We start from the raw sequence: 23,348 nt of genomic DNA on the forward strand, positions 1-23,348 counted from the left end.
ACACGTTAAACTGAGTAAAATTCACCAAACCAATACTATGGTTGGATACAAACAGTTATGTTACGTTTAGCTTATTTTTAAATACGTGTCATTTTATCATCTGGCCTTTTCCTAGTTTTCTGGATGATATCATTTTAATCTTGCTTACCCCGAGAGGAATTTTAAGATCGTAAATAATACAAATTTGTAAACAGAAGACAATTAATAGTCAAGTATGCTTTAACAATCGCACAACTACTATCAGAGATTATCCAGCTGTTGAACGATCCAAATGTCAACAAATATATAAAACACAGGCTGGCCAACTGCTGAAAGCATAAAACATGAAATGAACCAGAACACAGTTTGGAAGTTTAGTACAGATCATTTGATATTTTAATCGCATCGAGTGGATAAAACTCATTTGGGAAAACCTAATGTTGAGTTCCAATATGGCCACTTTGGATACGTTTTTTATTGGAACAGTTTAGATCAGGCAACTTATGGAACAAACAGTTTGAGGTTATAATAATAATAAACGTTTTATTGCTTTAACAATTTCTTTCTTACATTGTACAGGATTAGACACGAGTTCGCAAATTTGCTCTATTATTACATTAAATATTATTTATTGGTATAAGCATTTTTCTGGAACGTAGACTACAAAATTTTTATTGTTGGCTGAGCTTTATCGAAGCCTATCGCTCGTGGGGCGGGAAAACTTTCGTCTCTGTCTGTACGCACGATCTCTAGAACCCGAACTGATCTATAGACTTGAAAATGTGCATGGAGCTTATTTTCTATATGGGAACACTGAGTTCGATGATGGTACATGTCACTTCATGGAATTTGGCTGAGCGTAATGACTAAATAGCAGGATAAATATATTTGTAAACAAACTTTTTTATTCTCTTTTAAGCCTCAGCTCTTAGGCTATGCTGGCTTGTTTAAATTACTGTGGCCATTTATTCCCATCATGATTGGACCTCCCCGGGATTTGAACCCGTGATCTCTCAGTTAGAGAGCCGTGACTGTATCCACTAGTCTACGAAGAAGGACTAAACAAACTTGATACACCCATACGAGATTCAAAATGTGGTATATTAACACATGTAGCCTAAGTATAAAATAATACAACATGGCTTTATAATTGGTGTGTGGTATTGTATTATTTAAATACTGATAAGAACCCCGACGTAATAAACAAAAATCAGAATGTATCATATGGCAAAATCAGTCGCGATATATTTCATATGAAGACTATAAATTTTGCTTGAAACTTCATTTCTACAAGAGAGAGTTCTATATGATGCGTCCTTTTCTTGTACTCCTTTTTTGCATGATTGTCTCTTTGTCCGCAGGACATTTCGGTATTGAGATAAAATGTGGATTGATAGATCTAGTTTACTGCGGAGGTTGGCTGTTGGAGTAGGCTAAGGCTTTGATTTTGATCTGAGGACTTCAGATTTACTGAACACAGACTGCAGCCACTGAGCTACAGAGCCTGGTGTTTAGGTACCCGGTTCGACTGTGTCCCTTTCCAAGATGGCACAACTGAGATAGAGCCCGCTTATCCTTCCTGAGATCTGGACAGGAAGCGGCCCCTATTGCCAACCTTAACCATCCTGAATATCCTTTCAATCCAGAAGCAAGCTCCACATGGAGTGGTTTCCTCAGCTTCTTGTCTTGAGCGAAAAGAGGTTGAAGCACACATTTATCCTGTTATTTATGTTATTACAATAATATAATATTTACAAACCAACCGAAGATTCGAAAATGGCAGGATACTTTATATTCTTCTTCGATGTTAAAAAAAATTGAATTGGTGTCTTTCATTAAGAACAAATTAAAATTAAGATTCGGTGTATAAAATAAATCCAATTAAACATTGGCCTTTGTTTTTTTTAAGTGAGTAAATATCAACAGATTAATGTGGGTAGACCGTAGTGTACTTACAGCTGCTGAAGTACTGTAATGCCAATCATGTGACTGACCTATCACGAGAGTAAAGAGAACTAAGTCACTGTCACTAGTAATTGTTACTGACCATTTTGAAAAACTCGGCTCTATCTCTTGTTTTCTTCATCTTGAGGTCGTAAGTGTCGCTTGCCTGGTTGCGCATCACGTTCACCTTGACCGGTTGTTGTGGGGAACCGGCTGAATACTAATCCAAAGGCTGAAAGACATCACACAGATCAGCTGTGTCAGTGAACGCGCCATCATGTGATTGTTCTCGTACACTGGCAGTCAGCTGATCGATCGGTCGATTACTCGCTCTCACTGTTTGACATAACCTCAAAATCCGATCTGTACTTAACCGGGTAAAACTGTTGGTTGTTTCACGATATTCAGCTCTTAAGTATTAGTGCATTAATTTCATTGAAGGTGATGAAAATTTTAGTTATTTACCCTCCAAGTGATGGTTAGAACTGCCTTAAGTGCTGGGCATTTTTCAGTATGTTTGCAAGCGTTTAGAAAGTTTTTTTTTATATACTGTTACCTTAATGTAAATACTACATATTATATATCATTATTTTCAGGAAAGATCACAGAATATGATAATAATACTTATTCCCTTACCTTTACATGGTAAAATATTGCTGAATGTAAATCTTGACAAAAAAAAAAAAAAAGTTTTTATTTTTTCACTTTGAGCTTAGATATCATTTCACCAAAGTTATGAAAATAAAAATCCAAGATATACAAGTTGTAGGTAATTTAATAATGAACCCAAAAGTATAATACATCTTATGGGTTTACATATTGACAGAATTCACTCAGAGCAAAAAACGATAAATTGTAACACGTAAAAAATCAGTGATATTTGAAACATTGTGTACTACAGTAACACCTTTCACATTCCTTATTGCACTAGACCTACTTAATTCACTCATTTTTACAATAAAAACAATATAAAACAGTAATAGTCAACTACAACACCAAAGGTATGATGCAAACAACGACGGAACAGCAATAAACAGAACGACCGAACCGTATCAGACTTGGAAATAAGACATACGCTTAGCTGCCTGTGAACTGCGCCATGGGTCTTTGAGCAAAGACGTGCTCATAGAGTATAACGAGTTCCGCATTTCTTCTAGTTTAATACTGCATATAAAATCGATCATTCGTGATATTCCGTAATATATAGCCACTAGCGTGGTTTAAAGAGATCGCGTTTCTGACATCGCGCTCCGCGAGGTCAGCACTGGAAACAGGTACCTTAACATCGCGCTACGCGATTTATTTATGGAAATAATCTAAAAAAATTAGTTAAACGAATAATTTGTGATTATTGTAATTACATAAAATCCAATTTATCCACGATGATGGAAATGAAGCTGTGAGTATTAATGTAGTTTAGCCTTATAAATAACGAAAAATATAATAAAACAACTTTTGTTTTTCCCGCCACAGGTGTAGCCTACTAAATTCCCACCCATAAGTCTAAACTCGTTTCTTGTGTTAGTAGTTCTGGCAATATTCATTGTGATTCTCGCACAAACAAATCTAGTAATAGACTACGTACTAGATAATACTAAAGTAAAATAGACAGTGAACACAAAAACGTTTCACTTCAAAACTCAATTGGTGATAAGACGACATTAATTAAGACAGAATAAGCGAAAATCAAACGAACGAAGATCGCGTTAGATAAAACTAGAGCTTGACCTCAGATAACCTCTTATCAGCTGTCAAGAGCTCAGTGCTGCCATGTGAACTGCCGCCATGGGAATTTAATCGTCTCTTAATTGATTTATTAGGAGTTGAGGCAAACTGCATACATCGATCATTTATATCGATGATTGCGAAATGACGGAGGCTGTCGTCGCTTCATTTAAACTTGAGTTAACCTTAATAGTTTTGATTTATTTATGGCAATAATCTAAAAAAATTAAATTTTTGATCATTTTATTTGTGGAATAATGAAGGACGTCCATTATTAATGTGGGTTTTCCGGAATAATTCAAGCGAATTTACTTTGCCATGGACATTGAACGACAGCTAATTCTATCCTAACAAAATCACCAAGAATAATTCTTTATACCGAACGTTATGGCGTCCAACTTTGTGGTTTACGCTATATATTTCAATATCTGAAATTTGATTTGACGATAGAAAGATTCACCTGAGAAAGAGATCAGATTGCACTTCTCGAAACGAACTGATCTTTTTTACCACTAAACGATGACACTTATACATTTTACAGTACTCTTCGTTAACGAACGCGTTAAAACATATTGACTTAAAGCTATTACGAAACATATTAAAAGTAAAATAACAGTTGATAAATAGTTGGTACGATGATTCTCAAACATTACGAGATATTCATTTACTTCAATCAAGTAAAATTAAATTAAACGTTGCATTATTTCTTTACATTCCAGACTTAAAGAAACAATATTACATTATATTGTTATATGAATTAGATCCATGTCAAAAATTATAACGCGGTTGAATTAACTTTATATTTTTAAGTTCCAATCAAGTATATTGCCGCTATTTATAGGTATAATGTGTTGAATATTATCTAAATCAACAAAATAATACTAAAAGTTAGTTTCTATGTGAACATTGAAAAATTAGGTAATGGGAATAATAATTTTGAAATAGTTTTTCTGTATACTAATTACATCTGTATGTTATACCTAGGTAATTTATTTTTCTAAAACTACTTCCATACTACTGTTTGAATTTTGTTATGTTTCACTGTTGGTAAACCTGTAACCATTAGATTTTTGTTTCAGATACAACTATTTTAAACTTCACAACAACAAACTGATACTTTGGGTATATTATTATCATGTACCTTACGAAATTAATGCTTAATAAATATAATAATTACCGACCGAAAGTGAAAAGTCTTTGTAGCAGGTCGAATAGGTCCAAACATAAGTCTGGACTTCCAGAACGGTCCACATCACTGCGGCTTCAAAAACGAGCGAAAAGAATCTCAATAAATAAAATGTCACCAACACGCAAACTTTTAAATACAAACCGATTAAATTAATCATTTACAGGTTAAAAGAGCAGTTCTGGCAATGCGCGACTCGGAATTATTAAAAATGTAGCACCAAAGTAACTTTTTAGGTTAGCATGTTTGCGGAAGGAAATCTGAAGTTCTGTTAGAAGAGGATGCGCGCGCAGGTGCGACTGATAATGTTGCCGTTTCGTTTACTCGAACAGCTGATGATAAACTGCTGATACTGCAGCGATTGTTGCTGCCGCGACCCCATTACTTGGGCTACATAATGCCCAGAGTCGATTTTTGTCACAGCAGCATTGCTGAATCGTCCAACAGCCAGGCACAACTACAACACTGTTTGGCGTGGCGCGAGTAAACAGCTGGTTTGTACACAGTGTTGCCAACTTGGTGGATCAAAACAGTAAATGCCGTTTGCGCGCGTGACCAACATTAAATAGTAGCGTAGAGTCATATTGATGTACAATTTGCGATAGTGTTTTAGGTTTAAATGAAGAGTGTGTTGTTTTTTGTTGATTTCTGTAGATAATTCCCTCTCTACCCCTTTCAAAAATGCTGAAATTAATAAATTGTATAAACTGGTTTAGACTAAAATTTTTTAATTCTAAAATTTATACATAATGATAGCGACTCATCAAATTAAATTAGATTAGAGGTTCTTAGAATTTTTAGTGTGTCACTTTATATATTAAATTACTTTGAGTAACAATAACATGGGTTATATTGCAGATGCCGTTTACATACGGATATAATTATTCATTAATGTAAAACAATCCAGTAATATAGATTTTTATTTACGTGAGCCCTTTCGTTTTTAATGAAAGCGTCATCAAAAAATGACGGTAACTATGGTGGGCTGTTATGTGTAATTCAACATTACAACAGATATCACATTGTAGAAAAATTATCGTTTGTTCAATAGTGTGCTAGTAGTTACTAAGAAATTCATGAAGTTTTTGTTAGTGAACACATGCAATAGTGTTGTTTTTGGCCTGAAAAAACGGAAATTTGGCTTGATTTAGACTTTCATTTGATTTTCTTCAAAACTATTTACAATATTGACAGTATTTCCTAAAATATAGTTGAAAAGTTAAATCTGTCAGATCATTTTAACATTTTTAGAGCAATATCCGCTTCGCCATAAGTTTGTACGTTATCCGCACATTGAGGCCTATAGAAGAATTAGACGATATTTCGCGTCCTGCATTATTACTCCGTAAAACAATGCAAAATTCAAATTACTTTAGGTTTATTTTTGGCCGTTGAATTATTGAGGGTTTTTCATTTTAATGATCATATCCATCCTTAAGATTTGAGCTTCGGTGTGTACTTTTTTAGATGTAGGTACTCAGGTATGGTATAAAGATTCGAGATTTTTTTCTGAATAACCGATATCAAATTATGAAAAGATAAACTGCATTTAGGTGCGTATTTATCATATTTAACAAAAGTATCTTGAATAGTTCTATGACCAAATATAGAAGAGTAAAGTGAGGTTTAATGCTGCTGTTTGGGTCTAAAACCACGATGTTGTTGTAGGACTATTATTTTTATATTGATTTACAGTAAAGTTGAGTTTGCAACTTATATTATGTCCAGTCAACTAGTAATTTAATTTCCAATTGTTTTTATTTACAATTAATGTTATGACAAGTGAAAATTGCCTCACTTACTGTTTAAAATGTTTCTTAAATAGACGCACATCTTAGAAACCAATACAAGAAATTAACTTAGACGATTAGAAGAAATAAAATAAATAAATTGTTTTATTGTAACGCGATGATCTTTTGAGGGCAGTATCGCAGGTCTAGAATGGGATCAGTTTATTACTCAGACTTCAAATGTGCGTGTGTGTGCGTGGACGTTTCTGTAATAATTATTTTATAGAGTTTTCCGTAATCAATTAGATTTTATTATTTAACTCCTGTAATCGCTCTCAATTAAGAGTGAAGCTGAGCCCTTGATTTTCGTCTTAGACCTCTTTCAGTTCATAGATACAGAACCGCCCCCATGGACCCAACCATGCCTACTACCCTTGATATAGCTGTTCTAGATTGAGATAGAACACGAGCTCCCATCCAGCTTGTTAGTATTGAATAATAATCTAAAGTTACAGTAATTTATTATGGTCTCCTGATCCATTTGTCTGTAAATTTCCGAAAACCACGCTTTAGAACGGCAAATCCACTTCAATGCCCATCTTATAGATCCGCCCTCATGGACCCGACCGTGTCAACTCCCCTTGCAATAGCTGTTCTAGACTGAAGTAGAACGCGAGCTCCCATCCAGCTTGTTGATATTGAATAATAATCTAAAGTTACAACAATTGCTTATGGTCTCCTGATCCATTTGTCTGTAAATTTCCGAAGACCACGCGTTTAGAACGGCAAATCCACTTCAATTCCCATATATAGATGCCCCCTAGGAGCCGACTGTGCCTACGCCCCTTGCCCCAGATGTTCTAGATTGAGGTAGAACGCGAGCTGCGCGTGGAGACGTGTGGAGGGGTTAAGATTAGAGATACAGTCACTAAGGCGATAGCGACAGCTCGCCAGAGGATTAAGATAAGCAGTAATAAAGCATTATATGTCGTATTCGTATTGGCCTTTTAACGATCCTGTACCTGTTAGTACTATTGTTGGAAATCCATTGTTTTCGTTATCATCCACTGACTCACGGCGATTTTTAATGAGCCATTCAATCGTGAAATCGCTTGTTCCTGAGAGTTAACGAGATTCGTTACGACAAGAAATAAAGGAATTAGTAAAGGTAATTCAAGTTTTATGATCTCCTGATCCTTTCGTTGGTAATTTTCCAAAACCAAACTTTAGGATGGCTCAACTTGTTTTAAAATGTTGAATTACATTCTGAATTCACTCTAATTCCTTATCTCCTGATCCATTCGCCTGATAACTTGCGCCAAACTACACTTTGAATGGTTCAACTTGTTAAAGTGACGAATACAAATCTATAGTTATTCTAATTCCTTATATTCTGATCTAGTTTGTCTGTTAATTTGCTTCAAAAGCATGTCCTTGACCAGTTCAGCTTGATAGTTTAGCGATAAATATTGTACTACCCGCCTTTTCTTTTAGTAACATGTGTTACATTTTACGGGTGTATTTATACAAATTAGTCCAATATATAGAGGAAATCGTGATAAATGAATAGAGTGTGAAACCCCATAAATTGTGAATTTGTATATAACGAGAAAAGACGTAATGGAATAATTATTGTTAATGGCTGTCCTATTACGTATTTTATAGCATCCATTAAGTCAATTATTGCAATTAACTATTATAAATTAATTAAAATGAACTGTTCTCGACGTCAAAACATAGGTAGTACTAAATAAACGTTGTAAAAATGTAATAAAATCTTAAACATTACATTAATACTTCTTATTAACGACACAAATCGTTGAGGTTTTCAAACCTAAAGCGCAGTGAGAGCGAGTCATCGGTGAACAAAAACAAACAACAAACTCACAAACGAGAGCCGGACGCACTTCAGTTTGTTTTGGAACCAGCGCAACAACCGTGTCGAAGGACGGATAGAAACTGAACGGGATGGAACGAGTCAATTACATCAGACCGGCTGCTAAGTACGGAGGCTGGTTGTGCGCATGCGCGAGTCTTAACAGGTGATTCAGCGGCAAGTGAATGAAACGTTTACATCTCCACGTGAGAACCGCGACATCCGGTGATTCATGGAACGGAATGCGTCCTTAAATGGCGAAATTGGCACGGTACGCGGCTTGTATGTAATGAGGTTATCAGTGATGCGCATACAATTGCCTTTCCATCACGAACTCTTAAAAATACCTTTGTGACTCACAGTGGTGGATCGAAACTCTACAAGAACTTCTCAACATCAAAGTCAACAGATTTACAGTATGAACATTACGCAGTTTTGGCATTAATCAAGCATGAAAATGTAAAAACTACACCAGTGATTGATTATTTGAAGGGAAAGCCAAATCATGTAGGCCTAATACCGGAAAGCACATATGGATAAGACTGGCCTAATGGTAGTTATTAAAGCCTTTCGGAAAGATAAAGCCTCAATACCTCCTTAAATTGTATAAATTAGCAGACTGTTTTATTTTAAATAAAATGTTCTAAACGTGGATTGTTGCCAAAAATGAACACTTTGAAATCATGTAAGACCAGATAATGTGTACAAAATAATAAATTAAAATGAGGGGACAATGTTTCAAAAGCGTGTTTGTTTTTATGTGTGTTACAAAAATACCACTCGTTTGAATTCGCTCTGCAACTTTCATTCTGTCACAGGCTCGAGTGTGAATCTTAATGGAATTTTAATTAAACGATTATCTACATTGCGTTATTATCTAGGATTGGTAAATCCATGAAGTATCGCCCCTTGGGTCAAAAGGACCCGAGGACTACCCCATTAGCACTTGGAGAGAGTTTCACTTTGAAATCCATAAAAAATACACATTTTTGAAATGTCGTCGATTGGATATAAGTTGGATCAAGTATTAAAGTACACTTTACAACACCTGTTATGTTTTAACTTTATTACATTTTTATACGAGTTTTAAAAGAGCCACGAACTTACGAAAAACGACACGAAAAAAAACACACACACACAAAATTCGATTTCTTGAGTCAAATAATCCCGCGAGACAAGAACAAAAAGAACCCACAAGTTGCGAGCGCCCAAAACCTTCAGGACTCTTTCTTACGACGATCATTATTTTAGACACATCAAAAGAATTAGTTTGAAGTTTGTTAATAACGATGGACGATTTGAAAGGATAGCAAGGTTTTAAACATTTGCTATCGTTTATATAACATATATAGAATACTCTTCTAAGGTGTCAAAAACAATACAAGACATTCTTACAATTAAGTTACTAACTTACACTTGTTGCAAGTGGTGGATTTCAATCCTTGAAACGTTTTGTTCTTTTTTGTAACATTTTTCGCGAACTTTTATACTTTTTTTAATGTGTTTATGTTAATTTCGAGTATCGGACTAGACTTCTTATAAAATACAGAGATAAAAAAATTAATGTTCTGAGTCATACATACACTCATGCAGTATATAAAGAAAACACTTACCCCGGCGTAGCAAGGAAACACGTACGCTACCTAACAGCGTACCAGTGTAATTTGTTACATACAACAAATGGTCATGGAGTGTCCACGGCGTAGTCCTTGTTTGCGTCCATTATATAAGAGAATCGCACTAAACCACCTGGCGGCCTTGGATCAGGCTCAGGCATGTCTCCTGTACTAACTAGCGTGCTACAACTTGTAATACGGCGATACCAGGATAGTAAGAGAATTACAAATCATTCCCGCAGTAAAACAGTCCATTAAGAAGTTGTACTTACTATATTACAACAATGTACATGTAATTATTAATACGCAAGACTTATATGTGACATTACACACATGCCGTTGGTAATAATAAAATCCCTTGCAACGGCTGAAAGCTGATATCATTTGGTTGGTAATAGCCTACGAAAAGACATTTAATCTGATGCTAAAACCTGTTCCACTTAAACTTTGGTTGGATTGGGTTGGGTTGTTTTAGGTTAGGTTGTTTTAGGTTAGGTTAGGTTATGACAGGTTACGTTAGGTTATGATAAGTTAGGTTAAGTTATAATAGGTTAGGTTATGACAGGTTAGGTTAGGTTATGACAGGTTAGGTTAGGTTATGACAGGTTAGGTTAGGTTAGGTTATGACAGGTTAGGTTTGGTTATGACAGGTTAGGTTCTTGGTTATGACAGGTTAGATTAGATTAGGTTAGGTTAGCTTAGGTTAGGTTAGGTTAGGTCGCGCGGTCTCCAGTGGAAAATGAAAGAAACAGTCATTGTATATATATTACGGACAAGCAATAAACCATTTTACTATGAGTCTTAATTAGCAAACCCCGACGTATTACATTTAATTCATCAATATGAGATAATTACTTGAATATTTTATTCGATTATAACTATAAAAAAGGATTTAGCATGGTAGCTCTATCTATAATTCACAGTCAGAACTAACAATCCTCATATTATGCTGGGTCTGTTCCCTCTAAAGGCAAAGGAGTGGGAGAGTTATTTTCAAAAATGATCCAAGCATCTAAAGAACAACAAACTATTTTATTACTAAATATTTTTAATTCTATATATATATATATATATATATATATATATATATATATATAATGAATCTTACTATGTTTATCCATCAGTAATCCAGAATCCTTAAATTACCTAAGTACTTTTTTCCTTCTTTTAATTTTAAATAGTACTTGGGATTGCATAATAAATTCACATACCATGTAAAAATTAATGCAAAAAATAAAAATTTCTGAGCTCATTAATATTTTACATTAATGATATGTTTTATAATATCAGAAAGTATAAATTATTAGCTGTACAAGTGGACAGTGCTTAATAATTAAATTCATAAGGAATAAAGTATATGTGAATGGAAGTGATGTTCGTAATTTAATTTTCGCGATATTCGATGGTTCGAAATGTGCGAACATAATTATGAAATCGATCTTCGTTAATTAGTTGGAACAAAGTAGGAAAGATTGGGTTAGGAATGATCCAAACTCATATCATTCTTTCCGCAGAATAAGTTTCTATTCTGCGAGGAGAGAAAGGAAGGAATTTGGCTAACTCAAAATTATAGATTGAAATACATTGTATAAAGGACGGATAAAATAACTGATGATTGTCATCAAATTGTAAATATTAGTAAAATAATTTGTTTTAATATTTTTCCCTTTCCACTTTCTTCAAAACTATACCGTATTAAACAAATTTTTGATTTCGGAACGTTCGGGAATCAACCAACACCAGGCAGGAATAGATACTGATTCCTTGAAGAGACGTGATGACCTACGTGTATCAGTCAATAACTCACAAGCTTCCTACGTGATTATCGTATATTCAATCCAGGGAACTACGTGAAAGAGTGGGTGTGACCGCACATCACCTGGCGGTTGAAGACCGTGTTTCCAGTTTCCTGTCGTACCAGTTAATGAATTCCACGAATCAGCTGTTATCTGAGGCAGGAAACGGTTTTATGTTTCCGACTCGCTTTAATCTCGCATGCTAATGCCATCTGCACTACGCCTAGTGATAACGTCGCCTGGTCTGCCATTCTACTCCAGAGGCCCGTGAAATCAGAAACAACACGCTAATGAAATACGACTGAGCTTAGCACAAAATAAATTAAACCCATGGTTAGTATTTATCTTACTCTCGTTACCTAAAAGAATCTAAAACCACTGTTAACAATACCTTACAGTAGTACGTACACTCGTACTTTCATTTCACAACGAATACTTATTAAATTACAAACCATATATTGCATACAAATTGATAAACTATTCGAAATTTAGGCTATATCCTGTGGGGAGAAAAACTGGGATTTTGAGTGGGGATAACATCATATATATATATATATATATATATATATATATATATATATATATATATATATATACACTACTATATATAGTATTATATTTGTATATCATATTGTTATTACAATAGCGAGCATGAAAAAACATAAGCGGAGAGAACAGCCCTAAAACTGTGTTTCGTTACTTTTTCCCGAGTTTTGTTATTTTTAATTTTTTAATTCAGTCTCTTCCTCTTGGGTGAAGTTTTTTCATAGTTTGTTCTCAATTATCTCGGTTTTGTTTTGTTTTGTATTTTTCGCATATCTAAATTTTTCGCGATTCCCGATTGGATAGTTAATTGCGTAATTGATGTGAATATAAAGACTTAGTTGTCTAGTAGTCGTGAAGATAATTGTGTTTGTTTGATTTTTGTGTCTGAAGATTCCAAAATAGTAGTATTCATACATAAGATATTTTTGTTATGTGGGAGCAACTCGATTAATCTAGTTATAAGATTAATCGACCCAACGACCCTTCTGGAAGATGTATAATTTGTATTAAGGTCCGTTGGGCCAACGATACTCTTATTTAAAACTAAATTATTGTTTGGGTTGTTAGGCCAGCTTTTTGGTAAAATGAGGTTATACATTTTAGCTGGCTTTAGAATTCATGATCAGAACTTGTAAAAGTTACATCTGTGCAAGGCTCATAGGTACTATTTATCTAAAGGGATGTATTTCATTCGTCATTATCGGTGCTGGTAGTTCTATGAATAGTTAATCATATTAGATTGTCTGAAATTGTGATAATGTTGGTAGGTGAAGATTTTGTTAAATGGTTTTTACATGGATGGAAATGCTAGGGGCGTAGCATCTCGCAAAACCTGCTTACATGGGGTCTTCGTAATTTCCCTAAGACAGCTCTCGACAGTACCTTCTGGAGTTTTAAATTTGTTTTTTAGTGTACATTTGAGTATATTTTCGCATTCCAAACCACAGAATATGAAATGAAGGGGGAACTTAGCCCGTTATAAGCAAATAAAGTTATCCTGAAGTCGGCAGATATTGATAGGCTTATGCTGATTGGTTACCTGCTGCTGATTGAGTCGTAAAGAAGACCTTATCTCAGGTTCTTACAGACAATTTCGACATGGTCCTGGAATTAAAATTTGTTATTAGGCCTGACGCGAATGTCGAGAAACGCCATTTTATTCAACATTCAACTTATAAAAGTAAAACCGTCCACAGAAAACATTGTTTCTAAAACAATCAAATAAGTGTTATAAGCTACAGGAAATAATCAATACAAATTTAAATTTACGTAAAGAAAATTGGTTTTCTATAAAATTCACACGTTACTTTAAATATTCATCTAATGTACATATCGATAAAAATGTGCATTTACATTTAACAAATCTTCCACCAGTAACATAAATCATTGAAATCAAACATTTTCATTTACATCAAGTTTGCTTTCAATTCACTTTATTTTCACCACTTAGATTTTTTAAAACATATGAAAAATCTTTGACATCAATAACCTCGTGAAAAATGTATTTAATTTAATTTTGCCACAATGGGATTTTGCCAATAAAAATGAAGTTGTTTCGAATACGTTTTGTTCTATTGGATGCCTCTGCGCGACGAAACCCCATCTATGTACAATCCACACAGTGGATATATATTTTTATATCAAAATAGACATTTTTCTCACAGAAAATCTTTAATTGTTATGCGAACGAGATGAAAAGTCCATCATAAGTAATAGGCTGAGCGTTGGCAAATCCTGTCAGTCCTTGGGTTGGAAAATGTCAAGTCTGTCTGTCTGTCCGTCCGCATGATACCAGGTTATATTAGGTTGACACAATTTCTTTTTCGTTTACCGGGGATGTATAATTGTCCCCTCGTATGAGTATCTGTCGTTAGACCTCTCAATAAAATGAGCTATGGACTTGAAATTTTGCATTGAACCTTACTGCAATCTATTAAGCGACATATGGTTTGGCGTAAACCTATCTTGTTTAAATAGTCTAGAATAAATATAAACTTATGTTTTTATACTGATATTTTGTGATTATGGGATGAAAATAAAAGCACAGTTTTTATATCGTGAATAATTTACTGAAATGCCAACACAAATTGAATGTATTCATCCATAAATGAGATGAGCCTACGCCGATCCACTGTAATGTGTATGATTCACGAAAGTGTACTCGGAAATCTTGCAGTAACAACAAACTACTGGCACATTTAGGCTGTACCCGGCTACCGAAATAATGTTTAAGAAAGATACGAAAATAAACACAGAAACATCTGGAACAGTTCAGCTCACATTGGGTGGTTTTCATTTTTACCATCAACATCACCTCCCCCCCCCACACACACAACGTCCGCGACACGACACGTGTTGTGATGAAATCGTCCCAAAACGTCCAGAAGAATTTCCGCCGTCTCTGTACCCTTCTGTGGTATGTCGCTGATAGAACTGTACAAGCGTAACGTAGGAGATGAGCGTTGGCAACACTAGAAACCTCTGATATTGTTTTCATTTGTTACAGCGCGCAGTTTGTTATTTGGATGATTGAGTCAGTTACAGTTATTAGCGGATGTTGAAATCGTCCTATAAGGCCTAAAGAGAAAAGTGCCGCACGTTCCTTACGAGCTTGTTTATATATGTTTCGGCACATTGGACAAGTGCTGTACGTACTTTTTGGACGCTGCTGGAAGGTGCTACTGAACAACCATTTTCGGCTTTGGTAGGAATTCCCTAAATTCAGTGCTGGCCGATTCAGTATGGCCGTTAGAATCGAAAATAAGTTTCTTCGGCGCTAAAGGTATTCGGTGGTATCGTACCCATCTTTTTAGACTATTTTTAAGGATGGAAGCCCGAAGGCTCTGCCAGCAACGCTACTTCTCCTTCCTGAATCCGACCATCAATCATGGATTCCTGTGGTCGTTACGAGACTCGTGAGAACTCCGGATGTGCAACCATTCCTGTTCCGCCGGAGGAGCGGCCAAAGCAGGGACCATGCCAAGTCCGCACCTCCACAGTCCGTGGGCCGGTGCAAGTTTCCTCGGTCTCGCAAACATCCGTCTGTCACTTTCGGCGAGTGACATCAACGTTTCCAGGTCGAGCCTACGCGGTCCGTACGTACGCGTTACCGATTAGAGCTGGAAGCGATGTTTATTCATGGATCGTCCATCACGTCCCCGGTATTACTCAGCACGTGGGTAGTTTACGTGGATTGGATACTAATTGAAGTAATAACTTGCCCTCGACATATTTCAGTTAATCAAAGTCACCCACCATCTTTGTTGATGTTAGGTAATTGTGATCGATGGTGAAATCAATCAAATGTTTACTTATGGAAGGTAACGCAAACAAACCGGATTGCAATATTTCATTGAGTTTCAAAACAATAAAAATTGTATTGACCTAATTTCTAGATGTACATATCCAATCATACCAAATTATTCATTCACGCACACGCAAAAGATGGCATATTTAGTACTCTTCAATAATTGAACATGACAGATTCCCCATTAGACAGAGAATGTGTAAGGGGAAGAGATCAGAAATCAGTCTTTTCTTGAGAATGTACAACAATAGATTATTATCAAAATATTTCATATATTTATTTATTTTAGGCACCACTTTACCACGAGTAGTTTACTACCACATGGGTGAGAACAATCCAACCACACCTGCAAACCAATTCAGTAACTTCTAATAAAGATGAAACGTTCAAATAATTTCCTATTAACAGGCTTCTCCATCAGTTATTGTAGTACTCTGTACAAATCAGTGCCTCTGCAGCAGCACCACCCAGATTGTGTAACCACTGACTCAACAACCTCTTCTTATACCGGGCACTGATTGATTTTTATAAAGAACATGACCTATGTAAAAAGAGTTCAATGCAGAGCTAACTGTTTGGTGTCTTGTGCAAGTGGTCTTGCTCCGTAATTGCTGAAGAGAACTGGTATACTACTGTTACAGTAAACCATATTGTGCAAAAGCAATAATCAAATATACCAAGCTATTACAATGAATAATCAAGTTACCAAAGTAATACTGATGAGACAAAATGGGGAAATAGTGGCTTAATGATGGTGTGAGCATCTGTGGAGTTTTCATTAAATTTCGTTACCATCACTAAAATTACGAACCTTTCAAGCTGAAAGACCATGGAAGCAATTGTTGTAAGCAATATTAGAATATTTCTCGAGTACAAACTAGATTTCTACAAGATCCAACAACTCATACTGAACTGAATGAGCTGCGTCATACTGAAATATTCTCAGCGTCAAACTTTCCAGTCAGTGACCGCTCGACAGTTGCGAAGTGGTTCTCAGAATCTGAAATCACCCAGGGCTTATGCTGATCCGGGAGGGTTTCCCGGTGCCAGTGATTCACGAGGAAGTATAAACAGCAGCCATGCACGGGTTGCCGAAGACATTCTAATCACGGTAATAACCACCGTAGTCAATGTCTCTATGGGGCGATTACCTCAGAATTGATAACGTCATCCGAGACTGTAAACAGTCATTTATAAGTCGTCACGCTTTATTAATTGTGCCTCCTGTGGATTTCACAATTCCCAGCTAGAGTACAGAGTTTTGGAAGTGATGATCCTCGATGAAGTTTTTGAGAGGAAAAGGTGTTTTAGCTATTTCTGCTAATAGACTTCATAGGCTTTTACATACATCATATAAAATAGAAGAAGCAAAAGAATCTACACTACAGTCATGGCAGGGATTGAATGTACGATCTTAGACCCAAGTCCAAGATTCCTTTCTGGACCGTGAGGTCCAAGTTTCTTCAAAAGACAGTAATATTCTAATATACTGACTGTATCTCTCAAAACCCTCGGGATAGACGAGTCGAAAAGTTAATACTAATTTTGATAATTTCGTAGACTTCTACTAAATAGAACTCGGATCATTTTACTCTTAAAGCAGTGATATTCCTCGACTGAGAACTGATTAACATTAGTGGACTAACAATAATGGCCTATAAAACTAATGCAAGGAGAGGAAAAATTTTAGTTTTTAGCAGACCATTCAGAAATTAAAATGTTGAATTAAGAGCCATTTGATTATTTTGCCAATGTTTTTTATTTGATCTTACTGATTCTCAGAATATTAGTATCTAACAAAATTCAATCGCATTTTCTAATTATTTAATAGAAAATATCAGATAATAAAGCAAGTATATTGTTAAGGGGTATATTACAACAATTGTAATTAAAAACGTAATTAATTGCTAAATTTTTACGCATAGATGACAATAGTAACTTCAGTATACTGAAACACAACAACATTGATGCCTGGCTGACCCCTAGCTTCCGAAACAAGTAGTTTTGTCCTGGATGGGACATAAGACACACGGACCAGGCAAGATGTCATCCAAAAGGGTTCCGGCCTGGGCCCTCCGTGGCCCGTAGGGGGTTTAGTGGGTAGTCCGCAAGGGAGTCCCCCTACGTAAAAAAAAACACACAACAATATACTTGCTTTATTTTTTTGTATTTATAAAATATTATATATATATTTATAGCACTACAAACCCATTAAATAATTTAGTTCTTAAACAACATTGATCTACGACAAATTATCAATAGAAGGAGTAATTTGTGTTTCAATGTCGCTAAATTTAAAATACCAAGAATCATTCTGCTGGAATCAATACTATTTATAAACATCTACTTTTGAACAATAAAATGTTATATCACAACAGTGGGTTGACCCACGCGGAATAGTGGTAAGATAAAAGTACTAGTATCTCTTGACAGCGTCCCATCCTGTGGTAAGTCCAGTAACAACGTTTCATTACATATCGAGAGATATTTGACGAACTGCTTCTGTGATGCGCTGAGTTAGTTCTTGACTCTTGGCAATTTTGGTTGTCTGACAATACATTTGCCAAGAAATTTGGCACCTGCGTTCACCTCATCCTAATAATTATTTTTGTTTCACAGAAGTCAGCTCTTCTGCTATGATTTCCAATAAATATTGAATCAAAAAAAGTACTCGCTCCGCTGGGACTCGAACCCGAGTCTGTTAATTGCTGGGAAAAATTAAGTTGTGCAATATACAAGTTTATATTTTCTCTTCATGTAAGATAAAATAAAATAAAAATAAAGGAAAACCCGGTGTCCATTAATAAAAATATCTTTAAAAAAATTAAGGTGTACTGAGTATAGATTACGAGGTTTTTTACTAAAAATATTGAAAGAAGCGGTTGGTTGACAAAAAACAACAAAAGCTGAAACATTATTACTATTGTTGATATTGGCCTAAAACTAGGGGTTAGTGGGTTCGAAAGCTTAATTCTTACAATATACAGAATTCAAAAATGTGGGGAAATTTTTTTGGACGTGGGTAAAATAAACGAAAAAGTTACTTAACATTATGGTCTACTTCGCCACATTTAGTGTATGTGTGTTTAGAAAAAACAATCATAACTTAGATATGTGTCAGTGATGATATTAAATGTTTCATGTGTATATGTCTTATTAGAATGTAACGTTTGGCTGAAAGAAAAATCTATCATTAATAGTTTAAAAACGGTGACCTTTTTTAAATTTTAATAAAAAATTTATATACAAACAGACGAGAAGAGAATAAATTCTTCAAACTCTTATATGTAGATACAGATGCTAAACGAAGCGAAATTTACATAGTGTTAGAGGAACTTTGTTTTATTTTTAACTAATTAACTCCCACATTTTTGAACTCTCTGTTTAAACGTAGAAATAAACTAGAAAAATATTAGTGAAATTCCCACAATTGAAGCACATTTAGTTACTTTGTAATTAGTTCCAAACTCGGCTATCCACTCTTTGGTTACAGCCCTGGATGTTACGTTTCACTTACAGTGATGTGACAAGGGAACTGAGCGCGCAGCCGAGACTCTACTAGTCATCCAGGAAACATTGACCTCACCTACGCGCTGTTAATGAGTGATTGATTTGAAAGAACTGAACTATCGTCACATCTGTTATCTGAATATAACCACGAGACACTGAATAAATCAGTAAATATTCTAGTTCTTGCCTCTTGGGTCACGAGAATACCGAGGATGGGCTCTAAAGGAAAGGTCAATGTTTTTGGAAAATACACTCCTCTCCCCTGCCTTCCATTTGGACGGCTCGCGGCTGGTCGGTGTGCGCATCTGTACGCTAGGTGTAATCCGTTGGTCAGTAAGAACAGAATACGAGTACGCTACGGACTACGGTCTACGCTAAGCGTATTACTCACCAACCAATTCCGGAGAAGACGGCAGAATTCAAGTGCACGTCAGCTGTTGCAGTGACGTTACCTGTAACCTGCGATAGCATGTCAATCAGTCTGACTCACCGACGTTCGCCTCTTCGGGCATGCTTCATGGTAATTATCGCCATTGTCTGGGACGTCTTTCTAAGTTATAGACATCTCTTGACAATGTACTAGTGGTACAATCGATTGTTTGAGTAAAGATTATAATTGTAATCAACAGAAAGACTAATTTTCCTCCAGTATTAAATTACACTACGGCTTCGTTAGCTAGAAAAGTTCTACTCAATGTATTTTTAATCCTTTAAAATACATTCTTATCCCGCCAAAACGAATAGTCGCCTCAACATTAACCTCTCACTAGCACGACTGGATACCACTAAACCTGAGCGGAACGGAGAAGCACCATCAAAATGGCCGTGATAGTCCCGCTCCTAGCAGCTACAAAGCGAACATGCGTGATGCGTGACGTGACGCGAAAGGAATGTTTTTCCTCCGTGCTAAACATACATCCAAAGCCCGCCAAAAGAAAAGGTATCGTTTATATATAACGACGTCGTCGTCGTCGTGATGTCGTTTATATATATATATATATATATATATATATATATATATATATATATATATATATCGTTATTTAAACGCATATGTGACAGATATGGCCAAATACAAAATAACTGAATTGTAAAAAGTGAGGGCTCTGTGGTGTAATGGTAGCACATTCACCCGGCAAGTGAGAGATATCCGGGTTCGAGTCCTGGCGGAGCAAGTACCTTTTGCGATTCAATGTTTATTCAAATTATATATATGTCATAGTTATAAAATTACGTATTCCAGTGCTGAATCCTCTTACTTAAATTAATTGTAATTTCTCTAAGTCAAAAAGCAGTAAGAAAATGTTATTCGCTGAAATATAATTCATAAACGCCGAATAAAAATTCACTTCCTCATCGTTGGTAGTCTTTAGGCACATTATTGCCTAACGTGTCTATTTCCAAAGTTACGCAGTGTTATAAAACTGTCATGGGGAAATTACATTTTAAAATTAAATATAATAAAAGTAAATAGCTAATTGTTTTTAACAAAATATTTATAAAGGAGATTACATATTTTTAAATTTACTTCATGTGAAAACTGTGATTCCTCATCGGAGCGATCAAATTTCTTTCCATTTTCCCCGCCTTTAGGGAAATCATATTCAATTACCGTGACTCTGAAAGTACACCACCCCATAGCTTTCGCAGAACACTGTAAGCAATGTTACTTACGATGATATTTCTCACAATTATCACAGTTCAAAAAAAATATTTAAAATAGAATCCACACATCTGAGAAAGACTTGCACAAAGGGAAACCTTTGCGGACAGGATGCCCCGGTGTGTTTAAAAATAAACACAGGCGTATGAGTAGATAGGGAAATGATGGCGTCACGTTACGAGTCGTGGTGATCGCGTTGCGACAGCGACGTGACGACGTGATGATAACTCTGTTTGCTGTTAGTCAACGGGTTATCACGTAGGAAGCGTTTATTATTCCGGATATCACTATCTTACGGTGTTTACTCGAGCCTTTCCCGTCATTTAAGTCATTTACCCTGTCCTCGCGAATGCCGAGCATATTTGTCACAGCGGCACCCATCACTGTCATTGTGTAAGCGGCCTGTAAATAGAACAATTAGATGGAAAGTACGCGATAAAAGAGTCATGTTGTTTTCCTCATATCTGACGTCTAAAAATATTATTAACAAGCCGTTTACGTTCTCTTGCAGAGTAGAAGGCTACTTCTACTTTCTTTCAGCAAATAGAATTTCTCTATTTTGCTCTCCTAAAAATCAAATTTGACATTCTAAATTATTTATAGGCACATTGAAACATGAGTGTATGGTACACAGTTATACAAGTAGCTAATAGTTTTCCAAGTTCAAGACTTTTAGCTTTTAACTTAATTTTCCAAGAATTATCCACGTGACATTTTGACATCGGTAAAAATACATTTGAATTTTCAGAACTACTTAAGGTTATTATTAGAAATTAGAAAGACAGTTACTGACTAATCATTAATATGGTGTGAATATTTAAATAGAAACACCCAGATGGATGGATATAAGGGTATCACTGATGCCAATATGATACTCTTTTTCGAAAATGTTAACACGAAGAGTAGATATCTGCAAAATCTACATTTACATTCAAATTCAAAATTTTTATTCACATACATAAAACAATAACATATACAGTACACTTCCATAATTTCAAATGAAAAAAACCCCATATGGACTATAAGTCTGTGTAAGTGAAAGAGTTTATAAATCAGTCTTTTCTTGATTTAAGTTTATATAGTATGGTTTTACATTAAAATTTACGAAAATTATTATGAAAATCATAAATATATACATACCTTCCTATATATTCAGTTTAGGCACCGATTAACCACCATATTTACTGTTAACTGGGTGAAAACAATCCAACACCACCAAACCGAATCCGACAATAATAATTCTTATGTAAACAATATTTCTAAATTATTTCCTGGTAAACAGGCTTCTACTTAATTTATAGTCAACGCGAGAGAATCAGTGCCCCTGCAGCAGCATCACCCAGGTTGAGCAACCACATAGTAGTATTTATTACCAACCTTCACACTAAGATTTCTTAGAACACTATGGTATATTTCTTCTTGTAACTGAATATGTTCGCATTTAAAAACTACATAGTCATAATTAAGAACGTACTAATTCTCGAAATTTAAAAGTACCTAAGTACATCGAAGAATAATGAATTTGAATCTCAGTATTCCTGTTTTTTAGTTTCAAATTGCGTGATGTTGATACGTGACCACGTGATGTTGAGTTTCAAATTACGTGACCCAGCCAATAAGTGATGTTGATAATAATAAAAATTTAAGTTTCATAGTGATTACCTATAGAGAATAAGCAGTTATTATTACTAAAAATCCTTACTCGTAAAACATTTTGTAAAACCTTTACAACGTATATTACTCGATGAATTACAACTCCACTTAGTATTTCTCATAGCCGTTGAATGCAACTTTCTCTTGAAACACTCGGAGGTCGGGACATTAAGATCCCTATTAGATAACAGTCCAGACACGGCAGTTGTAAAGCTTGTAACTCAGAACAATGTAAGTGCGTGATGTCACAAATGAGAGAGAGAGAGAGAGAGAGAGAGAGAGAGAGAGAGAGAGAGAGAGAGAGAGAGAGAGAGAGAGAGAGAGAGAGAGAGAGAGAGAGAGAGAGAGAGAGAGAGAGGAGGTGACGTAGTTGGTTGCCGTTGCGCGTGTACATATTATTTACTTCAAGTGTTTTTACTGGCTTGTCTCTGTGAATGATCTGAAGCCCTTGTTAGTAACCGTTTAACAATACTTCAGTATAGAAATGTGATGCCCGTACCTGGTTTCGAACCGGGGTTCCTGAGAATTAGAAAACCGAGACATTATGTAATCAGCTACCAGGTACACCAATTACAAAGATTAGTTATCTTTGCTTACGTATTTGACTGGCATTACTTGCATTCTTATGCAAGCAAGTACGGCAACCATTTACGTGTTTTAAATCACCACATAGCTACTACACAATAAAGCTCAATTTATTGTTTTCTGTCATGTTTGGACTGTTCTACTTCGATTTTTCGTCAGTAATCAATCAAACAAACAAATTAAACTATAAGAATATGCGTAGTGCAAAGTTAACAGTTTAAATATTAATTTT

At 35.4% G+C, this 23,348-nt stretch overlaps 1 protein-coding gene across 4 annotated transcripts in view; it reads right to left on the reverse strand.

The window, feature by feature from the left end:
* The window catches only part of LOC124367760 (NAD(+) hydrolase sarm1), a 193,439-nt gene that overhangs the window by 73,281 nt on the left and 96,810 nt on the right, over positions 1-23,348 (reverse strand). Inside the window, exons 1-2 of one of the 4 annotated variants that reach the window (XM_046824853.1) lie at positions 8,453-8,583; positions 2,027-2,155 (exon numbers count right to left, since the gene is read on the reverse strand). The exons of 2 other annotated variants lie outside the window; for them this stretch is intronic. In XM_046824853.1, coding sequence (XP_046680809.1) covers positions 2,027-2,101 — 75 coding nt within the window. In that variant the 5' untranslated portion in view covers positions 2,102-2,155; positions 8,453-8,583. Of the gene's footprint in view, positions 1-2,026; positions 2,156-4,829; positions 4,917-8,452; positions 8,584-23,348 lie in introns of those variants that run through there. One more of the 4 variants, XM_046824850.1, reaches the window with a different exon arrangement.

This window comes from Homalodisca vitripennis, chromosome 8 (assembly GCF_021130785.1).
Source record: "Homalodisca vitripennis isolate AUS2020 chromosome 8, UT_GWSS_2.1, whole genome shotgun sequence".
NCBI classification, from domain to species: domain Eukaryota; kingdom Metazoa; phylum Arthropoda; class Insecta; order Hemiptera; family Cicadellidae; genus Homalodisca; species Homalodisca vitripennis.